Source organism: Lonchura striata, chromosome 23 (assembly GCF_046129695.1).
Source record: "Lonchura striata isolate bLonStr1 chromosome 23, bLonStr1.mat, whole genome shotgun sequence".
In the NCBI taxonomy this organism is placed as follows: Eukaryota; Metazoa; Chordata; class Aves; order Passeriformes; family Estrildidae; genus Lonchura; species Lonchura striata.
The window spans coordinates 9,285,385-9,300,101 of record NC_134625.1 but is presented as its reverse complement, the minus strand read 5'-3'; the positions used below and the strand labels follow the sequence as shown (position 1 = coordinate 9,300,101).

Sequence of the window (14,717 nt, the reverse complement as noted above, 5' to 3'; positions counted from 1 at the left end):
CCAAGAGGTCAAAATCTTCCTAAAACCCCTTTGCTGCTGCCCAACCTTTTGCCCTGAGTTTGCAAATTTGTGGTGAAAATCTCAGGAGAGGCAGGTTCCACCTTTGATGTTTCAAACCCATCTCGGTGACAACTTTTTTATGCAGGACATCTCTTCAGAGGAGCTGCTGAGCGTGGGGAAGGAGAAGGAGGAGAAGAAGAAGAAGAAGAAGAAGAAGAAGAAGAAGAAGAAGAAGAAGCAGCAGAGCAAAGGGAAAGCGCACAGTGGCTGTGGTTGGAGGGGTGATGATGTCACCGGGCTCAGTGGGAACACGGCGCTTTTAAAAAGCTGAAAGAAACATCCTGACCCTCACTTGTCACATCCCCACCCAGGAGCCACACACAGGCACACAGAGCCCAGTTCTCCTCAGCCAAGAAGGGAGGAAGAAGCTCCATCCCAGCACAGAATGCACTGGCAAAAATGTAAGTGAGCTCTGCTTTGCTTCTCCTACCTCTGGTGGCAGCTGAGGGTTGGGAGGGATAAGGCAGCAGAGAGTGGCAGGGGAGGGGATGCTCAGGGATGGCTCGAGGGAGGCCAGTGCTGAGGTGTGATGCTCATTTTCCAGCAGGGATATGAGCTCGGGGCTGCTTTGTTGGCTTTCATCACTATGAATCAAGTGGAAGACTATGATTCATAAAAACAATAACAGGATGCAGGTATTATATCAAAGGTTACGGTGGTTACGTAGCAGAAAATTTTCCTTCTGAAAAGTGAAACCTGTGAGAAATCTTATTTCTGTGCCCTCTTTTTTTTTTTTTTCTTTTGATATGTACTTCTTACAGCTAATTAAAAAAGATAAGGAACAAAGCAGTTGAGGGCAATACAGTTATGACTTTACAGGAAATCAGTTTTCTTGTTTTCAAGATAATTTCGCTCCTCTGGGCCCACCTTTGCTGGAGTAGTTTACTGATCCTGCTCCAGGTAGGTGTTTGCTTCTTGCAAGGTTTTCATTCTCACTCTTATCACCACCATATCTCACTTGTCATCAGGAGGAGATGCTCATTTTGGCACCTGTGCTGCCACCCCTTGCCTCTCACCCTGCTGTTCCATTAACATAGAATGGTACAACACACCTGAGTGGAAAAATTAATTTCTTAAACCCTTGCCAGTGACTTATCTGACATTACTCATCTATTTATCTCAGCTTGTAGGTTGTTCTGCTGCGTGTAGTAAACCACCCATGTGCCTTGGTGAGCTTTGAAATCCATTTCCTCTATTTTTTTTCCTGCCTTCTTTTTTTTTTCTTCAGCTGAACATTTTGGAAGCTCAAATGTGTATTTAGGAAGTTTTGTTTGTATTTCCCCCTTCACCTTGAGCAGTTTTCAGGAGAAGACGTGGAAAAAACTGCAAGATGATTCCATGCAAATCCTGATTTTAATCTTTCAACTCAGAAGTCCCTGAATGGTTTATTTGGGTTGGTTTTTTTTAATTCCTGCAGCGACAAAGCAATGCTAACAATAATGCTGTGGGTAGGGGGAAACTGGGAACTGAATTGATGTTTTTATTTTGCTTTTTTCCTTTGACACTTGCAGGAATTACAAATCCAGTTAGGTCAGTCACTCCCTGATGAGAATTTGTAGACAGCTCCTGGCCAGTGTCCCCTGAGCTTGTTAATCCTCGAATCTCCCTCCTTTTGAGGTTTTGTCAGAATTCCCTTTTCCAGCATGGAGCTGTTGGGAATCTGGTGGATGCTGCTGCTTTTCCAGGGCATTTCTGGCTTTGAGGGCAGGCAGGAGGGGTGTCCTGGGTGAGCCCTGAGCAGATCCAGGGGCAGATCCCGCAGCTTTCAGGGGGAGCTGGGGTTCCCAGTTTGGTGTCACCTCTGTTTGCTGTCAGTGTGACCAGCTGGGACCTTTCCCCTGTGTCCCCACGATGTCCCCACCCACCCATGGCCTTGCTCTGGAGCAGAAATCGATGCACAGGCAGCTCAGGTGACCTGGGAACTTTCCAAACTGAAACCCTGAGATTTGACTCATTTGGTGCTGACAACACCAAGATTTTGGGTTCAGCCCCTGCACGGGCCATTCACTGCAGTGTGGATGATCCTGAGAATATTCTGTGAAAACCCAGAAGGGACACAAGAACTCCCTCCAGCAGCAGGTGCGACCTCACCTGAGGGAATTCCTCAGGGTGGTTTCCTGCTCCTTCAGGGTCATTTCTGCAGGAACATGGGGGAAGCTGGGACACTTTGCTGCCGTGGCAGAGCCTGGCTGTCCCCTGGGAATGTTCCCCAGGTCACGGTGAAGCGATAAGCGGAGTAAATAAATAGACTCCACAACTGGATGTGGTTCTGGAGTGGGTATGGATGTCAGCACCTGGCACAAGTGAGATCTCTCTCCAACACCTTGTGCCCCGAGCTGCCCTCTGTCCCACATCTTTATTCCCAAAGCTGTTCCATATTCAGTTCATTCCACAACTTTTCTGTGCATATCCAACCCCTGGCCCCGCCTGTCCTCCCCTCTCATGCTGAATAGCTCCACGCCCTCCTGGACATGCCTGGTTTGCTGTGGTGGTCCCGCGGGGGTCTCTGGTGGTCTTCTGAGGCTGAAGATCGTGGTCTTCCTCTGGGTTGAACTTTGGAACTTTTCCCCTCTGCACAGGCGCTTTTGGTCCTTTGGTGTCTTATCTGAGTATGTCTGTCAGCCTTGACATGATTGGAGACAGAGGGGTCTCCTTAACTGTGTCCTTTGCATTCCCTGGTCTTCTCTGGATTGTCTTTTCTGCAGGAAGCTCCAAAGATTTCCATTTCCCTCTGCCCCTTGTCCCATGGCAGAGGCTTCTTTCACGACACATTCATTTTGTTGGCTCAAATGAACTCCGAAAATCTCTATTTCAAGGGCACAGTGACTCCCTGCAGGACTGGGGCCCTGGCTTTCCACCCACAGCCCCTGAGGGTGGCTCAGCCCGAAAGCCTCTCCTCCCACGGCCCAGGAGCCGTGACTGCTCGGGGTTCCCCAGGATTCTGCTGCTCCCAGCAGCCCCTCAGGGATGGGAAATTCATGGGCAGCACCAGCCATTTCCCCTTGGCTTGCTTTGTTACCTCCTCAGGGAATTTTTCAAACCCACCCCAATGGACCTTCCGTACCAACGGTTTGTGTTCTGCATCTCGCTTGGGCTTGATGACCTCAAAGGTCTTTCCCAGCCTAATTAATTCCAATCCTGCAGGAATCTCCTGCTCAGGTGCTGGTTTTGCCAGTGTCCAAGTTTTTTGGGTGCTCAGCTGCTGCTGCAGTCACTGGCAGGGACTGAGCCGCTCAGATTCCCTTTACCACCAAGAAATGTGAATTCACACCTCTGCAAATCCCTTCCCAAACACTTTTAAAGTGAATAAAAAAGCTTTTCAGCCCACAACAGATGTGGGGCTGCATGGGGCCACCCTGAAAGTATCAGCTAATGAGACTGAGAGGTGAAACTGCCACATTCTGCACCTTGTGAGTGATAATTTTGGTAAAACCCCACCGGGAAAGAGGGATAGCACGAAAGTTGAGCCCATCCATGCTTTGCAAAGCAGGTGTCAAACTCTACGAATGACCACAGCAGCAATTAAATGGAAAGCTTGCATTACTAAAATGGAAAGAGTATTATGGGCTGGGAGGAATTAGGAGCTGAGGGTGAGACTTAAGGTTAAAGACACTTTCTGTCTATCTCAGCTTCCCCTTTGCACCAGGGCTCCTCTTATTCTGAAACAGAGAATTTTTAGTGGCCCTCACCACTACATGGCCAAAGCATCCAACTCTCATTTGGCACTTGAAAGTTTTTCATTTTGTAATTAGAATAATTAGAGCAGGAAGGATTAGCCAGCATTTTGTGTCTCCCCTTGATTTGGGTTTCTATCCAGGTGGAAAAATCTAAAATCCACTCTGGATTTGTCCATCTGCAATACATTCCTTTTGTGGGAACAAAATGTAGGCTCTGCCCAATGCTCTCCACTCATTTAGATCCTTTTAGGTGTGAAGGAAATATGTTTTAAAAGATAGTTATCAAAAGCTTTCCTCAAAAACAGCATGGGCCACATGGGTTTACCTGAATCCAAGGCTAGTTTGATTCCTGGAAAATCTTCCAACACCTGAACATGAAGATATTAGGCATAAATCTAAAATATTCTTCCATCAAATGAATATTTCACTGAATTTGGGGGTTATAATGCAGTGTAAGAGACCTGGCTAAACAGGATTCTGAGGTGTTGGTGGCAGGTGAATTATTGAGGCTGTTGCATTACGCCCAGGACCCTCCTGAGTTCATTTCCTTGTGCTGAGCAATCATCCATCCCTCAGCCCTTTCTGCCCCTGCTCCGAGCTGGGCTTGTTTTAAAGCAGAATCTCTGCCCAGATGTTTGGTGGGTGCTTTGCATTGGCAAAAATCTTGATTGAATTCCCCACCCACAGTGCTTTGAACAGGATAAATGATGAGTTGGGGATGAGCTGCTCCCCAAAATGTTCATTGCTGCCACTCCAGCAGCTCTGGCAGAGCTCAGGCTTGTGGAGTTGATGTTTTCATGCAGCACCCAGAACTGCAGAACTCTTTAGTATTTGCAGTGAAATAAATTAATACAAATTAAATTCAAAAGGCAAAATGTGAATTGTATCAATCCTCTCCAGCCCAATTTTCTTTGTGTTCTCTGTAACATCAAGGGAAATTTGGGTTGTGTCAAATGCACAAGAAGCTGCATGTCCAACCCTTCCAGTGGCTGTGCAAACCTGGGGCTTTGGGATGTATCTTTTGGGAGTGAAAAGATAATGATGCAAGAAATGGCCAAATGGAACTCAGATAAACATTTTCTGAGTTGTTCATGATTTATTTGGTTATTTATTATTCACTCCCAGGACCAGCCAGAGAATTATCAGTCAGGTGGGTGTTAATTAATTTAAATCAGGTACCAAGGACCCGGTGCTCAGCAGCCACCCCAGCCTCTGGCACCAACACAACTGGATGGATTCTGACAGAAATAACTGGATTTTTGTTTGAGGGGCTGGAGTTGCAGGTGGGTGGTGTCAGTGTTTCACCTTTAACTGTTGGTTGGGTCAATTAAAATATTAATTAGACATGCCCTGAATGCTGCTGAGGGATGGGGATGGAGTTGAAGATTTCTGAGTGACTCCCTGTCACGTCACTATCTGGGATTTTGGGCAATTAAATGCATTTCTGTGCTTTGCTCCCCTGCCCTGGACTGACCACAAAGCAGAGATAAAGTTCACCCTGGTTTTTTTTTTTTTAGGGAAACTCTGTAATTAGCCAGGAAATAAGGACAGGATCATGACCAATGTTGAGTCCCTTGCAATGGGCATGGATGTAAAAAGGTTTTGATTTGACTCTAAGCACACAAGCCTATGAAACGAAGCCTCTTACTTCTTTTTATTAGCCTAAGTTCACTGTGTCTGATAAAAATGTGATTTGTTTCCAATATACGAACCATTAACTCAGGGGGTTGCTAATTGAAATCTCGATTTTTCTTGTTATTTGCAGCCAGCGATTGCTTTTCGGTGTTAGTGCAAACAAGAGAAACGATTGTGTTTCTTTTCAATTATTTATTCCACTGGAGGGTGAAAGGAGGGGGAAAAAAAAGGGAAAACCATTTCTAAACACTGATCAGCTGATAACTTTATCCTGTGTCAGCACTGCGAGCACAGAAATCTCCTGCGAGAGGGAGCGGTGTGCCACTTGTGCTGCAGGCAGGAGCAGCAGGGGGTTTAAAGTGAAATCTGCCTGCTGGGATGTTGGAATCTGAGGTATTGATTATATCCAGATTGTAGAAAGTCTCTGTTTCAGCCCCGCTGCCAAAGCAGAAGCCATAATTGGTCTGTGCTGGTTTCCAGGTTGTTTATTCTGTTTATCTCTCACATGTTCTGCTGCCCTGCCCAGCTCTGTCCTGCAGGGCAGCGTGTGGGGCTCTGCCCTCAGTGGGATGTGACAAACATTAAATACCAGAAACTCCCTGGGCTGGATTGACAAGAACGTGCCAATATCTGTCACCTACGTTGGACAGTGTGTGCCCAGCCTGAACCAACAGAAAAATGCCAACACCACAGTGAGACATGGAGGGCATGAAGAAGGAGAAAAAGGACAAGGCACACCCAATTTCCTCCAGCTTGTCCCCTTTGGACCCCTCATCTAGAATCCTAAAATTTTACTTTTGCACCCGTGCCACACTTAATTATTACTGATATCAAACACTCAGAGCTGGTAATTGATCCTGTAAGGTTGAAAACTCTTTTCCATGGGCAGAGATCACAGCCAGTGTCTCTGGGGGCTCTGTCCAGGGGGTTCCTGACCCTGCCAGGGCAGCCAGAGGGAAGCTCTGGATTCCCACACTGGGAAATTGCTGTGCCGTGGCTGGAAGGCTGGAGGGGAGCTGCAGCTCGGGGTGTGTGTGTGTATGTGTGTGTGTGTGTGTGTGTGTGTGTGTATTTCTGTGTGTTTCTGTGTGTGTGTGTGTATTTCTGTGTGTTTCTGTGTGTGTGTGTGAAGCTCAGTGATCTGGAACTCGCCGCGCTTCGCTGCCCGCACCCTTCCAGCAGCTGCTGCGCCGCTCTCTTCCCTCCCATGGTTAAACCAAAGCGGAGGGGAGGACAGAGTTTGAATTTTTGCTGGTGTCTTGACAGAATCACAGAATAAAGAGGTTGGAAGAGACCTCTAAGATCATCAAGTCCCACCCATGCCCTGACACTTCACTAGACCATAGCACCAAGTGCCATGCCCAGTCTTTTTTTAAACACATCCAGAGATGGTGATTCCACCACCTCCCTGGAAGACAATTCCAGTATTTTATTATTCTTTAAGTGAATTTTTTTTTTCTAATATCCAAACTAAACCTTCCCTGACGTAGCTGAGGCTGTGTCCTCTTGTTCTGTCAGTGCTGCCCGGGGGCAGAGACCGACCCCACCTGTCTGAACCTCCCTTCAGGAGCTGTGGAGAGCAATGAGGGCACCTCTGAGCCTCCCCTTCTCCAGGCTGAACAACCCTAACCCGTGCTTTCCCTGCCTGGTTTTTCACTCAGATCGATATTCTTGAGAATCAGGGGGTGTGTCTGTGTAAATTGAGGGTGACAGATGCTCTGGAACCTTTTTGGGGCAGTTTCGATGCTTCCAGGCTGAGCTGCAGCGTGGTCTGGAATCCAGCATCCTCCTGCTGCTCTCACTTGATGTTTTGAGCCATTTGGTGCCTTTCCAGCAGCTCTTTTAAAGGTTGCTCACAAGTTTTGAAGGCTTTTGTGGACTTTTAGCAAATACATCAGGTGATAACATTGATGGAGGGAGCTTGGGGCTGAGCACACACCACGCTGGGGAGGCAGCCTGGCCAAAGCATTGAAATGGGCCCAAGTGAAATGTGGGAACCATTGCAAAGTGGTTGGATTTGGATTCCCTCTCTTCTTCCTCGACTGGAGATGTCTCAAACTGCCCCAGCTTCACAGAGCAGGTGCAAACCAAAATGTGCCAACAGCATGTGGGTGTTCTGTGGTCCTGGAACCACAGGAGAAATGCCAGGACACTGCTGCTATTCCTTTATTTCCTTTAGTCCCATTTTATTAAATGGAGTTTGGGTTCTCATGACTAAAATTAAAATAAAATGGAATATTGGTCCAAGACAGATTTACACTTTGTTAAAAACTTTATATATATTGAATGGAACCTGGGCTCTCATGACTGAAATTAAAATAAAATGGAATATTGGTCCAAGGCAGCTTCACACTTTGTTAAAACCTTTATATAAGGATGACTAAATCCAGGTTCTTCATTTACGAAGATATTTTAATTGTCATTATTCCCCCGAATGCTGATATTTGTAAATGGCCATGTATCTTCAGCTCGATGAGGAATTGCACCCTGAAGCCCCAGAGTCATTTTGCTGTGGTCTGTCTGTGATGCTCAGACCCCACAGGCCCCCGAGCAGTGGAAAAGCAGCTGTGCTCACATTATTTTTATTTCTGGAGGTCAGCTTGGGGGAACCGAAATATGATCTGCAGACTTTGGTTTTTAAAAAAATTTTTTTTTCTCTTTATTTTTTTTTTTTTTGGGTTACTTTGCTTACTTACACCGGAAATTCTGAATAGGTATATTTGTCAGCTTTTACAGTAAATTTCTTCTTTCCCATCCCCCAAACCTGGAGCCTGAAACCACCATCCTTCCCCACCCTAATTCTGCAGGGAGGCCCTTTGATGAGTTGGGGATGAGCTGCTCCCCAAAATGTTCATTGCTGCCACTCCAGCACCTCTGGCAGAGCTCAGATTTGTGGAGTTGATGTTTTCAGAACACCAGAACTCTTTATTATTTGCACTCAAATAAATTAATACCAATTAAATTGAAAAAGCAAAGCGTGAATTGTATTAAAAGCCCTTGTGGATGCTTGTATAGAGACTTAAAGAATATTTATTCTCAATTAAAGTTTGCTTTTGAAAGCCACAGGATTCAAAGGAATGCAAAAAAACTGATTTAAAGAACCAAAAAGGATGTCCACAGAAAGCAAAAGTAGATCAGGCAAAGGCTGGAAAATCATCTTTGCTTCAACTACTGTTTAAAAGTAAAGTATTTCCTTAATGTGCATAACAAAGGCAACATTCAGTGCATAAATGGAGTTCTGTCTGGTCCCAAAAGAATTTATCGTGGCCAATCAAGATTTCATAATTAAATTATCTATAATGAGTTAATAGAAGAGCCAAGCTGAAGGGGAAAAAAAGTATTTTTGGAAAGAAATTAGAGCAGAAACGTTTATTCTGTTGAGTAATTTTTGTGGTGGATTTATGATCTCTGCATTTAGCACTCCATTTTTCTCCTCCCAGGAAGGTGCAACAGAAACATCTCAGCGTGCTCAGATGGGCAAGATGATCTGAGGTGAAATGATTCGTTCTTGTAGGACACAAATCTAAATAAATGCTCCCAGGGTGGAATAATAGTTTAAAATTCAGATTGGAGCTGGGTAGCCACCTGTACCTCAAAACCAAAGGGCAGTTCCAATCTTTAAAAATGGAAAATTTACCCATTGATGTATTTGCACATCAAAGTGCAGTGGAAGGGGCAGGCAGGCACTTCTGCTATCGGTGGCTTTGCAAACAGCAGCCTTTGATATCCCCTGGCTTCCTTCTGCTATCGACTCCCTCCAAACACTCCACGTAAAATATGAGTTGTTAATTCTGGCTCTGGCAGAAATGTGCTTCCCCTGCTTTCCCTGCTCACACGGCTTTGGGAGAGGCTTTTGGAGCTGGCTGGAAACGTCATTCTTCAGAATGGAGCAGAATTTATGGGTGGGAGCTGGGAGGTTTTTGGGTGTGAGGTCTGTGATGTGTTGTCTCCTGTTTATCAACCTCCTGGCCAGGCTATGAGCAAAATTTGTTCAGAACTGAAATACAAATCTGGTCTAGGCTGGGACTTCAGCACCTGCTTGATCTCAAAATGAGATATTTAAGTCAAATTAATGATGTTTAAATAGTTTTTCAAGTGAGGATGTTTTCCTGATTTGGGTTGTTTGTATACCTTCTGCCTAAACAGTGAATATATTTCTTTTAAATATATAATCTCTGCTTTTTTATGTCCCTGACTGGCCAACAATTCTGGTGTGTCACCTTTTGGGTATATTTGGTCTGATTTTCCTTTGGGAAGCTGCTCCGCAGGACACACAGGAAAGGAAGAAGAAAATAAATGTGTTGTGGTATAGCCCCCAGGCTGCCGTGGGGATCTGGAGTCCCTGAGAGGAAAATAAATGTCACATAAATTTTAAATGTCTTTTTTTTCCCCTCAGCTTCTGCCCCAGACCAGCAGCCACAGCCTCGTCCCTACCAAGGTGTGCGAGTGAAGGAGCCCGTGAAGGAGCTGCTGAAGAGGAAAAGGGGGAATGTCCATCATTCCAGCACAACTGCAGCTACAACGGTAGGGAAAAAACCAAACAGGAGGGAAATTCTCAGTGCTTGTGCTGAGGAAAGGAACCTTTGCATCCCTAAAGCATTCTGAAGGCCCTGCAGCCCGGTGTTACCTGGCAATGCCATTAATACCCCTTTAGTTTTTGGTGGGCTGAGCACCTTCCAACGCTTATTAGAAAGGGGAAGGGCTTTGCAGAATTTGACTGCTGGGGACTGAAAGTGCCCTGGGAGGGAGGCAGCTTGTTCAGGGCTCTGAGAGACCATCCCGAGCCATCCCTGGCCCTTTGCTGCTCCTTTTCATCCTGCATTTGCCCTCCCAGCACCCGGCAGCTTGGCTGGCCCCTCTCCGGAGGAGAATTCTTTCTGCTGCACAAGATCTCAACACACTTGAAGGTCTCCTTGAGCTGAGGGGACGTGGTGGGTGTTTGGGGTGTCCTTGGCTGTCAGGGTCAGTTCTTCTGGCCCTTTTTATGGGGTGGGAGGATTCAGAGCCTGGCATTGCTCATGCCTGGTGTGGTCTGTGTGCATGCAGCCTGGTCAGGCAGAGAGAAACAGCAATCGTTTCTCACAGTGCTTGTGAGAATTTTTAGGGAGCTGTAGGAATCACTTCTTAGTCTAAACCATCTGCAGGTGGTGTTTTTCCACCTTGCTTTTCTGTTCCTCTCAAGGACGGTGTGTGAGGAAGATGTTTTTATTAATTAACCAATCAAAATGTGCCGTGTCGGTCTATTTAAGCCAAAATTTTCCTTTCCATTAAAACCTCCTTTTCTTCCTTTTCACGCTGTGTCCTCTTCTGTTCTTGTGTCATTCTTGGTGCCAGGGTGACAGGCGTGTGCTTCTCTAAGAGAATTTAATGAATGTATTAATGAATTTAATGAATGAATTAATGAATTCCATGCTGATGGGCTTCACCTCTGATTTTTATTCTTTCTTCTCTCTTCCAGGTCGTTTTGCCCCATCAGCCAGTCCCTTCCTACTCACCCATGGGTAACGTATCCCTGCCTCTCCGGGGCTCTCCAGGGAAGGCTGTGCTGAGCTGGGCTTTAACCCTGTCCTGTTTTTCAGGCCAGCCTTGCCTCGACGTGGACGCTGCTGGCCCTGCTGTGCCTGGCCCAGAGGAAGGAGCTCTGGCCTCTGGGTGGATCCCCCAGCCCTCTCCCACCCCGCTGCAGCCCCTGGCTCAGTGGAGCCCTTACCCTGACTACGTGTCCCACGAGGCTGGCAGCTGTCCCTACACAGCAGATATGTACGTGCAGCCCGTGGGTCCCAGCTACACCCTGGTGGGACCCTCCTCCGTCCTCACTTACGCTTCCCAGCCTCTCATCACCAATTTTGCAGTAAGTCAAAACCACCAAGCTGGAAATGATGTTGATTCCCACCTTCTAGCAAGAGCTGTGGGGTGTAGTTAGGCTAATTTATTTAATTAATGTAATGTTGTGTGTCTTTCATCTATGCCATGTAGTTCCCAGCACAGTAATATGGTTTGAGCAGGGCAAAAAGTTGTGGTTGTGCTGGAATAAGGCAAAATTCACAACCTTTTTCCCAGCTCTCTTCACTCTTCCATTCTGAGCAGGAATTATTTCCTGAGCAGGAATTATTTCTGAGCAGAACCTTATTTCCAAGTTTAAAATTAAAAAAAAAAAAAAAAAAAAAAGTCAGTGGAGTTCCAGGAAACATTGATCAGGTGAGGCAGGAAGGATGACTTGGCAATAAATTTCTCAGAAGTGGCTGCTAAGGGATAAAACACCAAGGTCAAAATATGTAAAGGTAGCAAAATATTTGGCTTCAGGCTAGACCAAATCTTCTTGGCTGACACCAGGTGATGCAGTCCCCTTTAGAGGGGAACAGAGAGCTCTGCTCCAATGACCTCAGGAGCTGCTTTTCCTTTCCCTGGTGCAGTTTGGCTGCTCAGGCACACCCAGCCAAACGTCCAAGGAGATTTCTGTGTCCTGGTGGCCCCTGGTGCTGAGGAAGGGCAGCGGGCTGGCTTTGGGATGTGGCTCCAGAGCCACACGGAGCTGCCTTCAGCCCTGCTGGCAGCAAAGCTGGGACTGTCCAGCACAGGCTGTGACAGGTCACAGCGTGGGTGTCACTGTTGAGGCAGGACGGGAATGGAAAAGACTCCGAGTCAGAAGGCAAGGAGAGAACTGAACTTTATTAACAAGCAGATAATGAAGGAAGAAATGTCCAAATTATAACCAATTTATAACCAGGATCACTAAGGTGAAATGTGGTTGGTCTCAGAGTGAAAACATCTCACATCATTGGTGCCTTGGACTTTGGTCAATGTAGCAGAACATATCTATAAACAATATGAACACAGAGAGAGATAATAATGGTTTACATTCCTTTCAAACTCTTGCCCAGGCTCAGCCTGGTGGAATCTCTCTCTTTTTCTCTCTGACTGAACTGAGAATATCCATAGGTGGGAATGGGGACAGAAAGCTGGAGGGAGCCTGAGGAAAGATGTCACCCTCAGTGCCGAGCATCACCCAGAGAGGAAGGACAGGGGATGTCAGAAATGGGATGAGCACCCCCATCCTGCATCCCCCCCTGCCCCAGCAAGCCAATTCTCTCATTTTGCTCTATTTCTGTCCCCTTGCCCAGCCCCGCAGCAGCACCCCGGCCGTGGTGCCACCGCTGGAGGTGACGGAGCAGCAGCCGCCCCTGACCTACTTCCCGTGGGCACAGCCCCTGTCTGCCCTGCCAGCCTCCAGCCTGCAGTACCCTGCAGCCTCCTCCTCCTTCCCGGGGCCCCAGCTGCTGCCCGTGCCCATCTCCATCCCCGAGCCAGCCCCGCAGGAGCTGGAGGACGCCCGGCGAGCCATCGGCGCCTTGCCCATCGAGAAGCTGCTGCTGGAAGATGAAGACAATGATACGTACGTGTTAAGCCACGCTCTCTCTGTTGAAGGGCTTTAGGTTGCACATCTGGGTCCTGCTCCTCAGCAGCTCCCTGGGTTTTGAGTAGGGAGGAGAAGCAGGCAGGGTGGGGTGGGAATTTTAGCGCGCCGTGGTTTGTGCGTTGAGGGAAATTTGCTTTGTCCTGGCGCCCAGCACAAGGTTCCTCTGCTGTCCCAGCTCCTGCTGCCTGTCCCAGGCAGGTCTGGATGCTGCACGCTTGTGCTCAGCACCAGCACCAGGTGATTTTCACCCTCATGGCCTCAAAATTCATTTGGTGAGGGTACAATTGCTTCTAAATATTGCCAAACCCCGTTCAATAGGGTTGCTTTTGTGTAAATGCCTTGTGACCTGTCCAGGAAGGAACTCTCACCAGATTTAGGCCACTAGAAAATGTTGAGGGGGCCCTAAATTGACGTTTTTCCTCTCCTGAACTTTACTATTCCTTTGGAAATCAGGAAAACATAAAGTGTAGCTTTGTTCTGCTGGTGCAGGTAGGTGCAGCAGTCTGAGAGAAATGCCAGAGGAGTCAGAGGTCCCTGTTTGCAGAGCAGGAATTCACACCCAGGTGTACCTGGAAGCTCTCCCCTTGTCTGCAGGTGTGGAGCAGTGGGTTGGGGTCGTGTTCTTTCAGCTGCAGAGGGGTTTGGGGCTCTGAAATATCCAGATTTGGGGTGTGGGGGTGATTTAATGGCTGGCTGGTAACACTGCCAGTGGACAGATCCTGTCCCATGAAATCTCTGGGAGTTTGGTGTGAGTCAGGACTGCAATCCATGGCCCTAGACCAGGAGGTCATTGAGGAGACAGGGATTTTCCAGAACCTGGACTGCAGCCCACCAAGGACTCCATGGCATTACTGTTACCTGGCAATATTTTCGCTTTTCTGTAGAATTTGAGAGTGATGTGCTGAGCCAGGAGCTTTAGTGACCTCTCCTTGGAAAGCTCCCCAGGCCCAGAGGTGCACACAAGTCCTTTATGGCTTTCTGATTTCCTTCCCTGGAGAATGAGGAGCTTCACTTTTCCCTCTGATACAAGTGTAAATATTTTGGTTGAGGCTCAGGAGTGCCATGCACAGGCAAATATATTTCAGGAGATGCATCCCCTTCAAACCCTGTTTATTGTTTTCTTGACAAACAAGAGGCTCTTGGCTGGTGAACACAATTTCTCTGGGTTTTTCTGCTTTCTAAAGCCCAGGATTGTTAGATGATTTTAATATTTGCAAGACTAACTGCAAAATGATTTCTTGTACTCTTTATTACCTGGAGTCCAGTTGCCACCCAGGCAATATTTCAAGTGGCCTTACAGTTCATGCCTGAGTGAGGTTTGAAAACCCAGGTTGAAAGTCTTAAAGACTTTCCAAGAGTATTTTTCATTGAATATTGACAAATGTGGAAGACATGAGCACTAGATCATGTAAGCGATTGGAAAAGAGCAGTAGTTGAGGTTTGCATTGAAATCAGTGGCTTACATTTGCAGAAAAACCCAGCAAAGAAATTAATTTAAAGGAGCTTAATCCACCACTGCTTCCTCCAGTTTTATGAAATTCAAAGACATTCCCTAGGTAAGACTGGGATAAAGCAGTTGTGAATCAAGCCCGTGGTTGCTCTGATTGCTTTTCAATTCCTTTCACTCCAATGTATGTAAATTCTGTGTGTGAACATAAAACAAAGATGAAACTGTTTCATCATTTCTTTCTGGGTTGTTCTGGTTAGAAAAAAAAAGAAAAATTCTTTTTTTTTTTTTTTCAATAAAGATCTACAGTAACTTTTCTATGCCTAGAGTGTTTTATTTCCTATCCACGAGCGTTGGTTTAGCAATCAATTAGTTCAATAATATATGTACAGGCTAGAATCAGAGATTAGCTGTCAGACTTTGTGCTGATTTTACACATTAAGCAGACTAAGAAGGAATTCCTTGATCCAGCTGTGGCCTG

The 14,717-nt window shown here is 46.6% G+C and overlaps 1 protein-coding gene across 1 annotated transcript; it reads left to right on the top strand.

Annotated features, from left to right (window-relative positions):
• Positions 1-445: 445 nt before the first annotated feature.
• Positions 446-12,805, top strand: POU2AF1 (POU class 2 homeobox associating factor 1). Its single transcript, XM_021540483.2, has 5 exons — positions 446-461; positions 9,769-9,896; positions 10,831-10,873; positions 10,952-11,223; positions 12,494-12,805. The coding sequence occupies exons 1-5, from the start codon at positions 446-448 to the stop codon at positions 12,803-12,805; spliced, it is 771 nt and encodes a 256-aa protein (XP_021396158.2).
• The last annotated feature ends 1,912 nt before the right edge of the window (positions 12,806-14,717 follow it).